At 42.5% G+C, this 14777-nt stretch overlaps 1 protein-coding gene across 1 annotated transcript in view; it reads left to right on the top strand.

Annotated features, from left to right (window-relative positions):
• The window catches only part of LOC137658794 (apoptosis-inducing factor 3-like), an 88040-nt gene that overhangs the window by 35668 nt on the left and 37595 nt on the right, over positions 1–14777 (top strand). The window contains exon 5 of the mRNA XM_068393839.1: positions 5879–6045. Coding sequence (XP_068249940.1) covers positions 5879–6045 — 167 coding nt within the window. The remainder of the gene's footprint in view (positions 1–5878; positions 6046–14777) is intronic.

Raw genomic sequence — 14777 nt, forward strand, 5'->3', positions numbered from 1 at the left:
GTCGAAGTGGGAGGTCTTTAGAGATTGGTGCAAGTCATCATCCATTTCCTCTTCCAGTACCTCTGTAGCCCAAATTGTAGACTTTCTCCTGCATCTGAGAAATGTTCGCTCCCTCTCTGCTCCCACTATTAAGGGCTACAGGAGCATGTTGGCTTCTGTGTTCAGACATAGAGGCTTGGATCTGTCCAATAATAAAGATCTCCAAGATCTCCTCAAGTCCTTCGAGACCTCTAAGGAGCGCCGTATGTCAACTCCTGGTTGGAACTTAGACGTGGTCCTAAGGTTCCTAATGTCCGACAGGTCTGAGCCATTGCATTCAGCCTCCCTGAAGGATCTCACCCTCAAGACACTTTTTTTGGTGTGCTTGGCTTCGGCTAAAAGGGTCAGTGAGATCCATGCCTTTAGTAAAAACATCGGCTTCTCTACAGATAAAGCCACATGTTCGCTTCAGCTTGGTTTCTTGGCCAAAAATGAACTGCCTTCTCGTCCTTGGCCTAAATCTTTTGATATACCTTGCCTATCAGAGATCGTGGGCAACGAGGTTGAAAGAGTTCTGTGCCAAGTTAGAGCTCTTAAGTTTTATTTAGCTCGTACCAGATCTTTACGAGGTGGGTCTGAGGCCTTATGGTGTTCCGTTAAGAAGCCCTCATTGCCTATGTCTAAAAATGCTTTATCGTATTTTATTAGATTTTTAATCCGAGAGGCACATTCTCACTTAAGTGAAAAAGATCGTTGTTTACTTAAGGTCAAGACGCACGAAGTAAGAGCGATAGCAACTTCCGTGGCTTTTAAGCAAAACAGATCTCTGCGAAGTATTATGGACGCGACCTTTTGTAGGAGCAAGTCGGTGTTCGCTTCATTTTACTTAAAAGACGTCCAGACTCTTTATGAGGACTGCTACACACTGGGTCCATTCGTTGCAGCGAGTGCAGTAGTGGGTGAGGGTTCTACCACTACATTCCCTTAATCCCAATATCCTTTTAATCTTCTCTTGAAATGTTTTTAATCTTGTCTTGGGTTGTACGGAAGACTGAGAAGTCTTTCGCATCCTTTTTGATTTGGCGGGTGGTCAAATGTCGTTTCTTGAGAGCGCCCAGATTAAGGGTTTTGATGAGGTCCTGTTGTATGGGTGGTCGCCCTGGATATAACAGCTCCTGGGAGTCTTTCAGCATCCTGAGAGGATGGCTGGGCTTCGTGAGGAAAGCGGACTAATAAGGCAGAGTAATCGTCAGAGTCAGCTTCCTTACCAGGTACCTATATTTAATTGGGTTTTGTTATGATATAATTGTCAAAAACTCATGAGCATATATGCCTTTATTGTATTAATACTGGTCTCTACCCACCACCATGGGTGTGAATCAGCTATTATATATTCACCGGCTAAGTTTAATATTTAAAAATGATATTTTGATTATAAAATAAATTTTTGAATATACTTACCCGGTGAATATATAAATTAAAGGCCCTCCCTTCCTCCCCGATAGAGACCCAGCGGAATGAGAAGAACTGGAGATGTTTACAAGTATATGTGGTATCTGGCCGATAGTCGGCGCTGGTGGTCACACCCGCAACCTTCATGGCGATCGCTCGCGAGTTTTTGGTTTCTGTCGAGCCGTCCGAGACGTCAGCTATTATATATTCACCGGGTAAGTATATTCAAAAATTTATTTTATAATCAAAATATCATGTTTCATATGAAATAAATCTCAGGTTATTGCAAATATCGTTTTGTTTACTGTGCTGTTATTCTACAGTATTTCTTTATCCTATTACAGTATAAGAACTTTTGATACAATACCTGAAATTTATGATTTCAGTTGGATGTGTTTGTATATCCGAATGTTTGAAAGTTGAGGTCGATCTTTACAGCCAAGTAAATAATCTGTCATGAAGGGAGAATATGTAACATTACTGTAAATAGTTCACATTAATCAATATGGTTCAGTAGTTTGGATAGCTTATTGTTGGTCTTGTTAAGTGAAGAATTTGCTCTGTTAGGTTTTCTGTGTTATCTCTTTCTGAATCACTGTTTGGTCATCAGAAATTTATTTTGAATTACAGTCTTTGAAGAAATTTTATAATTTTATTGTTGGGAGATATTACTTTTACTGATTCGCATCTTCTTGGAAGACGTTTCTTTGTGCATGACATTCTTTTATGTGGATTATTCACCAGATCCCAGTTCACTCCTTAGCTATTCTCTCGTATATCTTGAAAATTTTGTCCAAATTATCTCCGGATATTTGGGCATTCCAGTAACACTTTGGGATATTGCTCTGCAAGAGCTGGTTAATACTGTCCGAGTATATCAAGCTGTAAACTTTAGGCATTATTATAAAAGTCTGTGCAGCATCCCTTCGGCCATTATTCCACCCACTTTTGGCGCCTACTCTACTCACTTTCAGCACCCTAATCAACCCACTATTGGCCCTTCTCTACCCATTTTTACCCTTATTGCACTCACTTTTGCCCCTTACTCCACCCACTTTTTCCGCTTACTCTACCCACTTTTGACTCTTACTTTACCCACTTTGGCCCCTACTGTACCCACTTTTGGCCACTTACTCTACCCACTTTTGACTCTTACTGTACCCACTTTTGGCCACTTACTCTACCCACTTTTGACTCTTACTGTACCCACTTTTGGCCACTTACTCTACCCACTTTTGACTCTTACTGTACCCACTTTTGGCCACTTACTCTACCCACTTTCACCCCCTACTCTATCCATTTTTGGCCCCTACTCTACCCACTTTTGGCCCCTATTGTACTCACTTTTGGCCCCTTACTATACCCACTTTGGCCCCTACTCTACCCTTTTTTGGCCCCTACGCTACGCATTTTTGCCCCCTACTCTACCCACTTTTGGGCCTTACTCTACCCACTTTTGGCCCCTTACTCTACCCACTTTTGGCCCTTACTCTACCCACTTTTGGCCTCTACTACACTCTATTTTGGCTCCTAGAGCACCACTTTTTGCCTCTTATCCCCAATCTACTTCTTTCCATCCATCTTGCTGTCCATCATCTCTCAACTTCATAGTACAACTGAATGGTCTCCCTCAATTTCACCTTGGCACTGAATGACCTCCCTGGGCTTTATGTGGTCATTCAAGCAATCATAAGCCAGTGTTACAGCTTTTGCCATTGCACCCAGAACAGTTGAATGATCCTGTTCTGACTGAACGTCATAGTTTGAGCTTCCTGTTGCCACCTATCAAAAGGAATTACTGTAATATAATAAATTTGAAAGTAATTTGCATTTTTCCTAATGATACAAACCTTCAGCTCTTTATAAGGGATATACTTTTGGCGAAGCTGAAACACTAGCCATAAGACTTCCAACCTTGGCACTGTAGATTTAGCTAGTCAGATTTTTCCTATCTTTACAAGTTTATCCTGGGCTTTTGTTCTCAGTTTATTGATTGGTATCAATGACCTTCGATGTCAGGATGCCAGAAAACTAAATCAATCGATCAATTTTAACTTACTGAGAATGAACCTATTTCTTTTTCTAAGTGTTTTTACTGCATAAAGAGAACTGATTCAGGTTCCAAGGAGAGGTCAGTCCTTAAAATTACGTGCTCTCATGTTCTATTTTTGTATGGTCACATTTTATTATGCTCCATTTATTTAACTTGGATCCTTGGGTCATTTAATGCTTGATGGGGTCTTTTTTTCAAGGTCTTTATTTATCTGAATGTCAAAGGGCCAGTATGTCATGAAGGGTCTTATTACTTATGGGTATTTATTTTATCTATAAGTTTGAAATTTTTGTGAGAGTTTTGGGTATACCTTACAGTGTGAAATCTAGTTGTATGGAATATAAATGCTAACAGTTTATTAATATAACTGAAGACAGTTAATTAGCCTACCAGAGGTTTCAGCATAAGATTGTCATCATCTAGGTCAGTGGTTCCCAAACTATCTTACCTGACGCCCCCTTTTTGCTTCCAGTAGACCCGTACTCCTCTCTTTTTTTTTTTTTATATGAAATGATTCTTACATTTATTTCTTAGCATTGTACAGGAAAACAGATTTCTGTTTGTATTACATTTTAATAATGAAAGCATCTCAAACAAATAATAGTATATTCCAGTAACTAAAAACGAAACATTTGGTTCAAAGTGAGCGAAAAAAGTTTGAACATTAGCAAATTGGCAAAATTGAGTTGCAATTTTAAGAATAGATAATTTGAAAACATGGCATATAATAATTGGAAATACTTATGAGACTATGGCACAATTTCTGGTCAAATTTAGTGAGATGGATGCTGCTGTTCTTTTAATGATTTTATTGTTCTATTAATCAAGTAATTTCGAGCAGATGATTTCACGCCCCCCTTGTATCATCCTCACGCCCCCCTAGTGGGGCGCGCCCCCCAGTTTGGGAACCACTGATCTAGGTCGAGGAGGAAATCTAGGTCACAGATGTCATCATCTATGGAGTCTAGGATGTCATCATCCAACTCGATTTCACCATCATCTCTTTGCATAATGCAACCCACTTCGGCCGAGCAACACCCAGACTGTAAAGACTGGATGTGGGAAGCTTCAAAAACAAGATGAACTATATATGGTCTTCTCCTTAATATTTGTACCATCACCATTACAGGTGTATTATAAATTTTAGTTTCTTAAAACTGGCACAAAATTATTTAGATATGAGCAGTTCGATAAGTAATTACCTCCGCCAACGAAGTTAGAAGATTATGTTTTCGCCCCTGTTCGTGTTTTTGTTTATGAATAGTTTCCTGGCCTCCATTTTTAATCTAAGAGTAATGAAACTTGTAAGGATTAACTGTAATGTGAAAAGCTTGAAAAGATTAAATTTTAGAAGGTCAAAGGTCAAGGGCACGGTCAAGCAAAATATCCCACTCACATAATCGGCCATAGATTTGGACAATGTTGTCACAGAGACTTCAAACTTGGTTCATATTTGAGTGTATAAAAATCCACGCTAATTAATACTTGTTAAAGTCAAAGGTCAAGGTTGACAAAATAAGCTGCCACGGCAGAGATCTGCACTCTACTGAGTGCCCTTCTAGTTATTATTGTCATTATCACCATCAGTAAGGGACTATAAAGGTTCATTGTATGGGTACATATGTCATGTGGAGAACCTAGCAATAAAGCCCATGCAGGCGTGTGGTTACAAGGAGGAATGACAAAAAGTCTGCACAGGAATAGGACCCTGGGGTGCAACTTATTTGACCCTTTCTTTTAAGTTTATGCTAATTTAAAAAAATGCCTGCATAAATTAAGGAATTACTGTAGCTGTGTTATGGGAAGTTTTCAGAAACTTGTCATTACTATTGAAGGTGCAGGCAAGAATAATTCAAAAGTACTTTCAGATACTTTCAGCTCTGCTCCAATACTGACTCGCATGAAATCTGTTTTTCATGCCCCTGAAGACTTTAGAACACTTGATTGGCTGAGTAGAAAGCTTCTTTTAGCCAAAAACCAATGGGGTGATCTATGGCATGTCATAGTGGCAGCATTCAGTAGACTTGTAAAGTTAAAAAGGTTAAGCCCCACAGGCCACATGCCTGCTTAATGGTAAAAAATGTGGTAGAGACATGCCAGATAAGTTTCCCATGGCACCAAATTGTCTTTTGATGTGCCCAGCATACAACAAATTATGGAAGTCCAGGATTGACCGGGAGAGTCATAGCAGTGCACACAGACAGTGCAAGCAGGAGCATCAAGTCTGAGGGCTCATAATACAGAGTAACTTTAAATGCAATCTTCTGTCACAATGGACTGCTGTTAGGTTAGATTAGGTTAGTTTTGCTTTAAAACCTAATTCTTTTATGACAACTCATTTTATTTATTAATTGTAGGTAGTCTTTATTTCCTAATTACTTTTACTTTTTGCAGGAGCTGCTGGGGCAAGCTGTGTAGAGAAGCTGAGGCAGGAAGGCTTTACTGGCCGTGTGATCTTGGTTAGTCAAGAGAACGTGTTGCCGTACGATCGACCCAAGCTTTCCAAGGCTATGGACCTAACAGCCGATAAGATTTCGCTACGAACACAGCAGTTTTATGAGGTACACTTTAGCTTGTAATTGTTATGATGAGAAAGATTCCATTGGAACCTTCACATCAATAAATATGATCTTTGGTGATTTGAATTTATATTTGATTGATATTTTGGAAATTGTTATGTTTGTGATCTGAGTTTTGGCTACCTTGGGTTTATATTCCTGTTAACCAAGAGCCTGATGATCAGCAGACGTTTGATATGTTCTTTAACTGTTTTCATCTTTATGAAATGTTTTTGATAACTTTTATATCTTGATAAATGGTTATAGTGTGATACTACTGTACTTCCTTGAATGATATGTTAGTCTTAATGTGAAATTTTTTTATAATTCTTTTTAGTATAGATAGATTTTATAAACCCGTACAGCACAAGGGTTATTGAACATTATAGGTTAGTAATAATGATTTCACATTAATGTAAAGGGCATATACAGTAATTGCACTGCAGTTCTTGCACCTAAAGACTATAGTAGAGAAGAATTGGGTTTCACAATTTTCTTTTCTTTAATATTATGGAACATGGGGTGCTTTCTGGAAAGTATACTTTCTAATTTTCTCATTCTAATTTTTTTTACTCACCTGATGTTTCAAAGTTCCCTTTTCTAATGTTTTAATTTTTCAATTTTGAAATTTGTTCCCATTTTCAGTGAAAGATTTTACATTTCTTGAAAATTGCTGGTTTGTTGGTCCCAGAGTCTATTTATTATACATTATTAACTTGTATTTTTAAATATTTAACTTAGCCGGTGAATATATAATAGCTGCAACTCTGTTGCTCGACAGACACATACATGAAAAACTCGCCAGCGATCGCTATACAGGTTGCGGGTGTGCCCACCAGCGCCAACTGTCGGCCAGATACCACTCTCGATGTAAACAAAACCTCAATTTCTTCTCTGTCGACGTGTCGACAAGACGTACTTTTACTCGCTGTAGAACCTGGAGTTTTCTCAACATATTTGGTGAAGTACTTCATTTTGGTTTGAGCTTTCGCAGTGCAGGTGTTTTATCTTCATCTTAAATCTTGAACTCGTTTTTGGATAGATTTAATTTTTGATGACAAAGAGAGTATGGACTTTCTTTGACTTTTAAATGGCCGACCCTTCCCTTAGACGGAAGTGGGGTTAGGCTTTTAGCAATTATCTTATCACGTTATAAATTAATTATAGATTTTCCTCTATATATTTTATATCTCACCGCCTTTATTAGGCCTCTTCTATTAACTTTCCATTTATAATAAACATAAAATAAATTTTAATGATTTGTTTATATGCGACCTTTCCTGAGAGTAGGCGGTCCTAACTTGGAAACCGAAGTTAAACAACGTTGAGCCCTTTCAATCGTAAATAGCTTTTAAAGAGCTAATGATTTAAAACTTTTTAAATGAATATTTTTTAATAGATATTTTATGAAAGATTTTCTTTGAATAGTCTTCGTACTGTTTTCAAAGATGAACTAACGTTTAGTTTATTTATGCTACGCAGTTTGCGCTCTATCGTTACGATAGAGAGAGAGAGTATCACGGTTTCACTTTGCAGAAAGAGTAAATCGATTCTGACGTTTTGTTCATTCTTCTTTCAAAGCTTAAATGTTTTAAATTCTATTTTAAAGGAACTTTTTAATTGAAAAACCTTTCAGTTTTTTCCTTTGGTCAATTAACATGTTTTTTTGACGAAACATAATTGGGCTCTTCTCTTAGGTGCGAAATCAAGAGAGAGAGAGAGAGAGAGATAGAGACGGAGGGAGAGAGAGGAGAGATAACGTTCCGTTCAAGCGGGTAACGTTGTTCTCGAGTTACTCTCGTCCCTAGTCTCTGTACGGGGAGAAAGGATAAAACGTTTTTAGTTTTATTCTCGTCCCCAGGCAATGTACGGTGAGAGATTGAAAACGTAGTTTTGAATGAACTAGTGTTTAGTCTCTTCCCCAGCCACTTAATTTTTTATCTTAAAAGATGTTTACTGTTTTTTGCTGGTATTAATGTGCTTGCATTATACGACTGATTTCGCAATTACTACCTTTTGATGAGGGTAGAATTGCGTGCTTCAGGTAGAAATCAGTAAAAGTTTCGATTTCAGTGAAATAAGTGCAAAACAGAAAATCGTAGTGATAAAGTGATATTGCGCAAAGTGTTACAGTGTTGCGACCGAGGGTTCGTCTGTTCGTGCCTGTCGTTCACCTAGTCCAGGACCTCTTGCAAGCTCCCAAGCCCAGGGGAGAAGTAATGTCGTACGACTTATGGGTTCGAGAGGCCTTGATCAGCGAACAGACGTTCCCTCTATGGTATCGGGTGTATCTTACCAAGATCTCCCCTACCATAAGGCGAGAGAGACAATTTTCTCCTCGTCATCCGAAGGCTTTTCGCATAAGAAACCTGAAACAAGGTTTCGAGGCCCTTAAGCGAAAGTCAGTCCTTTCAGGACAGGTCCAGCGTCCTGGTTGTAGCCATTAGGACAGCTCTGACCCTATGCAGTCATTGGAAAACTGCTCGCCGCCTAACAAAAGCATAACACAGACTCCGAGAGTCTTTTTGTTGGCAAGGTTTTGCGGTCACAGACGTTACCCTCGTCTCTTACCGCAACCATTTCCGTTGATCCTAAATGGGTTGTACGGCAAGATATGCAGAATAAGTTTGCCTCCCTTTTGGAAGACTATTCTGCCGATAAGTCCGTTGAGCCTAGCCGTTTATCTCATCGAGATCCTGGCTTTCAGCCACCCTAACGTTCCTTTGTGCGTCCTGTTGACGTTGGCGTAGCTAAGTCACGTCAGTCAGGTTGTTTAGAACCACACTCGATGCGGTCTCGTGTGGATTTTCAGCCACATTTGGACGTTAGGCCATTTGCTAATGCTCCTGTTGACGTTCAGGACGTTCGCTAACAATCGGAGTTGACTTGTTTTGACGCTGAGCGTCAACCTCCGCATTCTAGAGTTGTTTTGACTGCTCAGTCTAGGCGGTCAAAGCAGTCTCGAGTGGACGCTGTGCGTCCTCACGCACCTGTTGTTGTTGACAGTTCACAGACTGTCAAGCAGTTACATGACGTTGCGTCCTGGTCTCTCGCACCTGTTGTTGTTGACAGTTCACAGACTGTCAAGCAGTTACATGACGTTGCGTCCTGGTCCGCTACTAATGCACCAGTGCGTGTGGACTCTGCTTGTTAAGCATTGCCACCACGGTAGGTCTCTCCCTTGCTTGAGACTCAGCTATTATCGGACAAAGTTCCTTCAGATGAGGAAGTTGCTGTTCCCCCTCCTACTGATATTCCCTTGAGGACTCTGTCAGACGGAGAGGAGCCTAAAGCTGCTTAGCCCTCTATGGACTTTAAATAAATCATGCTGATTTTTAAGGATCTTTGTCCGGATCTTTTTGTAACTGCTGCTCCTCGTTCGCCTAAACGTCAGAGCTTACACTAGGCCTAGCTACTTTGAAGCCGTTGTTTTATAAGCTAGTGCTCTCTCGCTCTCCTAGAGAGCTTTACGTTTGCTGGGCGACTGGTTTATCACCAGGAGGAGTTTGGGGGATACAGCCTTTGCTTTCCCTTATTATAAACTGGCTTATAGAGCGAGAGTCTGATATGACACTAGAGAAGTTCTCGGCTTGGGAGTTCCTGCCTCTGCCCAGATAGACTTCTCAAACCTCATAGACTCTCCCTGGCGCCTGGCCATGAGACGCTCCAAGATTTTACAGGTCAACTTCACAGCTGTTTTCGAGCCTTTGAAGTTTTGCTGTACAATTATGTCATGCATAAACAAGGCTTTCAGGGATGGCTCCAATGATCTGACAGCCACGTTCTCTGCAGGAACAAGTCCCTCAGGGATGGCTCCATGATTTGGCAGCCATGTTCACTGCAGGAGTACGTAAGAGGCAAGTGCGCTCAATGTGTTCATTGTCAAGACAAACTTCACGATGAAGTCTACCAGGCTGTCTTGACAGCATTTATGGAAGGCGACTGGATGGTCTCTCTCGACCTTCAGGAGGCATACTTCCACATTCCTATACACCCGGATTCCCAACCGTTTCTGAGGTTTGTTTACAGGAATGTGGGGTACCAGTTTTCGAGCTATCGGGGATCCGAACCTCCCTGTACTTGGACGACTGGCTTCTCAGAGCATCGTCCAGCCTTCGCTGTCTGCAGGATCTACATTGGACGTTGAGTCTAGCCAGGGAGTTGGGACTTGTGGTCAACTTAAAAGTCCCAACTGATCCCATCCCAGATTATTCTATTTTTGGGGATGGAGATTCGCAGTCAAGCCCTGCTCGAAGTCCAACTAATGCTGAAAAGAAAACGTTTATTCAGTCAGAAGTTGGAACAGCCTCGTAGGGACTCTCTCATCCCTGGAGCAGTTTGTCTCACTAGGGAGACTACCCCTTCTGCCTCTCCGGTTCCATCTAGCCTCTCACTGGAACTAGGACAAGACATTAGAGACGGTATCATTCCCAGTCTCCGAACCAATAAAGGCATGCCTGAAAGGGTGGAACAGCAATATCAGTCTGAGAGAGGGACTATCCCTAGCAGTCAAGAACCCAAACCACGTGTTGCCCTCAGACGCGTCGGGTTTGGGTTGGGTGCGACCCTGGACGGTCGGGAATGCGCGGGTCTGTGGACCTCAAGTCAGAAGAGCATGCACATCAACGGCAAGGAGCTATTAGCAGTCCACTTGGCCTTGATGATATTAGGAAGCGTCTTCGACTCTAAGTGGTAGAGGTCAACTCAGACAACACCACAACTTTGGCGTACATCTCCAAGCAAGGAGGTACACACTCCTTCACGCTGCTCGAGATCGCAAGGGACCTTCTCTTATGGTCTAGAATTCGAGGCATCTCCCTGTTGACGAGATTCATCCAGGGGGACTTGAACGTCTTGGCAGACTGTCTCAGTCGGAGGGGTCAGGTGATACCCACGGAATGGACCCTCCACAAGGACGTGGGCAAGAGTCTTTGGGCTTCTTGGGGTCAACCAACCATAGACCTCTTTGCCTCCTCGTTGACCAAAAGGTTACCAATCTTTTGCTCTCCAGTCCTAGATACAGAAGCAATTTACATAGACGCGTTTCTACTGGATTGGTCTTTTATGGACTTATATGCATTCCCACCATTCAAGATAGTCAACAAGGTACTGCGGAAGTTCGCCTCTCACGGCGGGACAAGGTTGACGTTGGTTGCTACCCTCTGGCCCGCGAGAGAGTGGTTCACCGAGGTACTTCAATGGCTGGTAGACTTTCCAAGAAGTCTTCCTCTAAGGGTAGATCTGTTACGTCAGCCCCACGTAAAGAATGTCCATCAAAGCCTCCCCACTCTTCGTCTGACTTCCTTCACACTATCGAAAGACTCTCAAGAGCTAGAGGTTTTTCGAAGGAGGCAGTCAGTGCGATTGCAAGAGCTAGGAGAGCTTCTACCATTAGAGTATACCAGTCGAAGTGGGAAGTCTTTCGAGACTGGTGCAAGTCAGCATCTGTGTCCTCGTCCAGTACCTCTGTAGCCCAAATCGCAGATTTTCTTTTACATCTGAGAAAGGTTCGCTCCCTTTCAGCTCCCACGATTAAGGGCTACAGGAGCATGTTGACTTCGGTCTTTCGACATAGAGGCTTAGATCTTTCCAACAATAAAGATCTCCAAGATCTCCTTAAGTCTGTCGAGACCTCTAAGGAACGTCGTTTGGCAACTCCTGGATGGAACTTAGACGTGGTCCTAAGGTTCCTCATGTCAGACAGGTTTGAGCCATTACATTCAGCCTCCCTGAAGGATCTCACCCTCAAGACACTTTTCCTAGTGTGCTTGGCTTCGGCTAAAAGGGTCAGTGAACTTCATGCCTTCAGTAAGAACATCGGCTTTTCTACAGAAAAAAGCCACTTGTTCACTTCAACTTGGTTTCCTGGCCAAAAATGAACTGCCTTCTCATCCTTGGCCTAAATCTTTTGATATTCCTTGCTTATCAGAGATCGTAGGCAACGAACTGGAAAGAGTATTATGTCCTGTTAGAGCTCTTAAGTTCGATTTAACTCGTACTAAGTCATTACGAGGTAAATCTGAGGCATTATGGTGCTCAGTTAAGAGACCTTCATTGCCTATGTCAAAGAATGCTTTGTCATATTTTATCAGATTTTTTTTTAATACGAGAAGCTCATTCTCACTTGAATGAGAAAGACCGATGTTTGCTTAAGGTTAAGACGCACGAAGTTAGAGATATAGCAACCTCCGTGGCCTTCAAGCAAAATAAATCTCTGCAAAGTATTATGGACGCGACTTCTTGGAGAAACAAGTCAGTGTTCGCGTCATTTTACTTAAAAGATGTCCAGACTCTTTACGAGGACTGCTACACACTGGGTCCATTCGTTGCAGCGAGTGCAGTAGTGGGTGAGGGTTCTACCACTACACTTCCCTAATTCCAATATCCTTTTAATCTGTCTCTTGAAATGTTTTTAATATTGTTTTATGGGTTGTTCGGAAGGCTAAGAAGCCTTTCGCATCCTGATTGATTCGGCGGGTGGTCAAAGTCATTTCTTGAGAGCGCCCAGATTAGGGGTTTGATGAGGTCCTGTTGTATGGGTTGCAGCCCTTGATACTTCAGCTCCTGGGAGTCTGTCAGCATCCTAAGAGGATCGCTGGGCTCCGTGAGGAAGACAGACTTACAAGGCAGAGTAATCGTCTAAGTCAACTTCCTCACCAGGTACCTATTTATTTTGGTTTCGTTATATTAGCCCAGCGGCATAGTAAGAAATATGAAACCAATTGTTCAAATTGTTCTAAAAGCACCAAAATTGGCACACATGTGGATTAATACATTCTGAACAATTTTGGATATGGAGGCATTCAAGATTCTCCCCGTAGCACATTTGGCGGCCATTTTTCAAAATGGCCGCTATTTACCGTTAGCGTCATTGAATATGTACCATAATTTGTCTTTTTGTGGATGCTAAAGGTGATAAGTGTGCTAGAGGTGATAAGTATTGTACAATTACACATACTTCTGTGCTTACCAAATAATTTGGCTACCATTTCACAAGAAAATGAATTTTACTTTGCAGCGGCAGCGTTGGTGGCAGTGACGGCGGCTGCAGTAATAGTATAGTGTTGATAGTCATGGTGCTTGTAGTAGTAACTTGTGGTAACATGGTGGTGTTTTGTGTCTTTGCAGGTGAGGCAGCAGCAGCACCACCTGACATCAGAGACGCGTTGTTCCAGACTGCAGCCATGGCAAAGAAGTTCCAACTGGTCGATACTTTTGAGCAACGTACTCCCACAACACCTCCTGAGACAAACTGGAAGCTGTGTCTTGTATGTCAAGAGGAGACAACAGAGTCACTTGTCTGCCCAGTACTGTCTAAACGCCGAGACCCTGGGAGTGGATACACGACAATGGCTGCAAACTTGGTCAAATTTGATGAACTCGGAGAACTGCCAAGAACTGTTCAGTTACAGAGACTAGATGAAGGACAAGGTGTTGAGGCGACAATGGTTGCCCACCAGGCCAAGTGGCATAAAACATGTATGCTCAAATACAATAACACAATGCTACGAAGAGCAGAGAAGAGACGCATCGCAAGCAGCTCAGCATTTGATAGTACTGACAATGTCCAGGCCAAGCGCGCCAGAACACACTCTTCAGAAGCCACTACCAGCGGCACCTCCTGCTTTTTCTGTGGAAAGTCTGGCACAGAGACCCTACATGAAGTAACAACCTTCCAGGTGGACACACGCGTACGGAAGTGTGCAGCGCAAGTTGGGGACAATGAACTCATAGCCAGGCTCAGCATGGGTGATATGGTGGCTCTGGAGGCCAAGTACCATTCCAAGTGTTTGTTGGCTCTTTACTATCGTGCAAAGACCACTGTAGAAGCCGAGCAGAAAACTGACCATGAAGGTGTAATGTCAAGAATCGTACTGGCTGAACTGGTCCTGTATATCGAGGAAACCCACCTAGAAGAGGGCACCACCCCAGTCTTCAGACTCGCAGAACTTGTAAAGCTATACACAACAAGAATGGAACAGCTCGGGGTTGTTTTGTGCCAGAAAGTTAATAGCACAAGGCTGAAAGAGCGCCTGTTAGCCCAGATACCAGGCCTGAGATCCCACAGCAAAGGCCGAGATGTTTTACTAGCGTTTGATGAAGACATTGGTGAAGCGCTAGGCAAAGCCTGCGAGCAAGACTGTGACTCTGAGGCAGTTCACCTTGCGCGTGCTGCACAGATAGTTCGTCGATATATGTTTGAAGACACTTACCAATTCCGTGGATCATTCCCGGGCGGCTGTCAGGAGGACTCTGTGCCAAACGTACTAGTTGCAATGGTAAATATGGTGCTGGATGGCCCCACCATCAAGAATCAAAGCCATTCCTCTTCAACACAAGCAGCTCTTTCCATTGCGCAGCTTCTCAAGTTCAACAGTGTCAAGCAAAGTCGGAAGCAGGGAGCAACCAAGACACAGGAGCCTCCAGCTGTCAGACACAGTACGTCTCAAGAAACTCCTCTTCCAACCTATGTTGGGCTGATGCTGTATGCTGAAACACGCAAGAGAGGACTTGTGGACAAGCTCTTCTCTCTGGGCCTAAGCATCTCATATGACAGAGTCCTACGTCTTTCTGCCCAGATGGGAAACAGCGTGTGTCAGCTGTACCGCATAGAGGAAGTGGTCTGCCCGCCTACCCTGCGTAGCAATGTGTTCACAACTGCGGCTGTGGACAACATTGACCACAACCCAAGTGCCACCACAGCCAAGAATTCATTCCATGGAACAGGAATCTCG

This window comes from Palaemon carinicauda, chromosome 19, assembly GCF_036898095.1.
Source record: "Palaemon carinicauda isolate YSFRI2023 chromosome 19, ASM3689809v2, whole genome shotgun sequence".
Taxonomy (NCBI): Eukaryota; Metazoa; Arthropoda; class Malacostraca; order Decapoda; family Palaemonidae; genus Palaemon; species Palaemon carinicauda.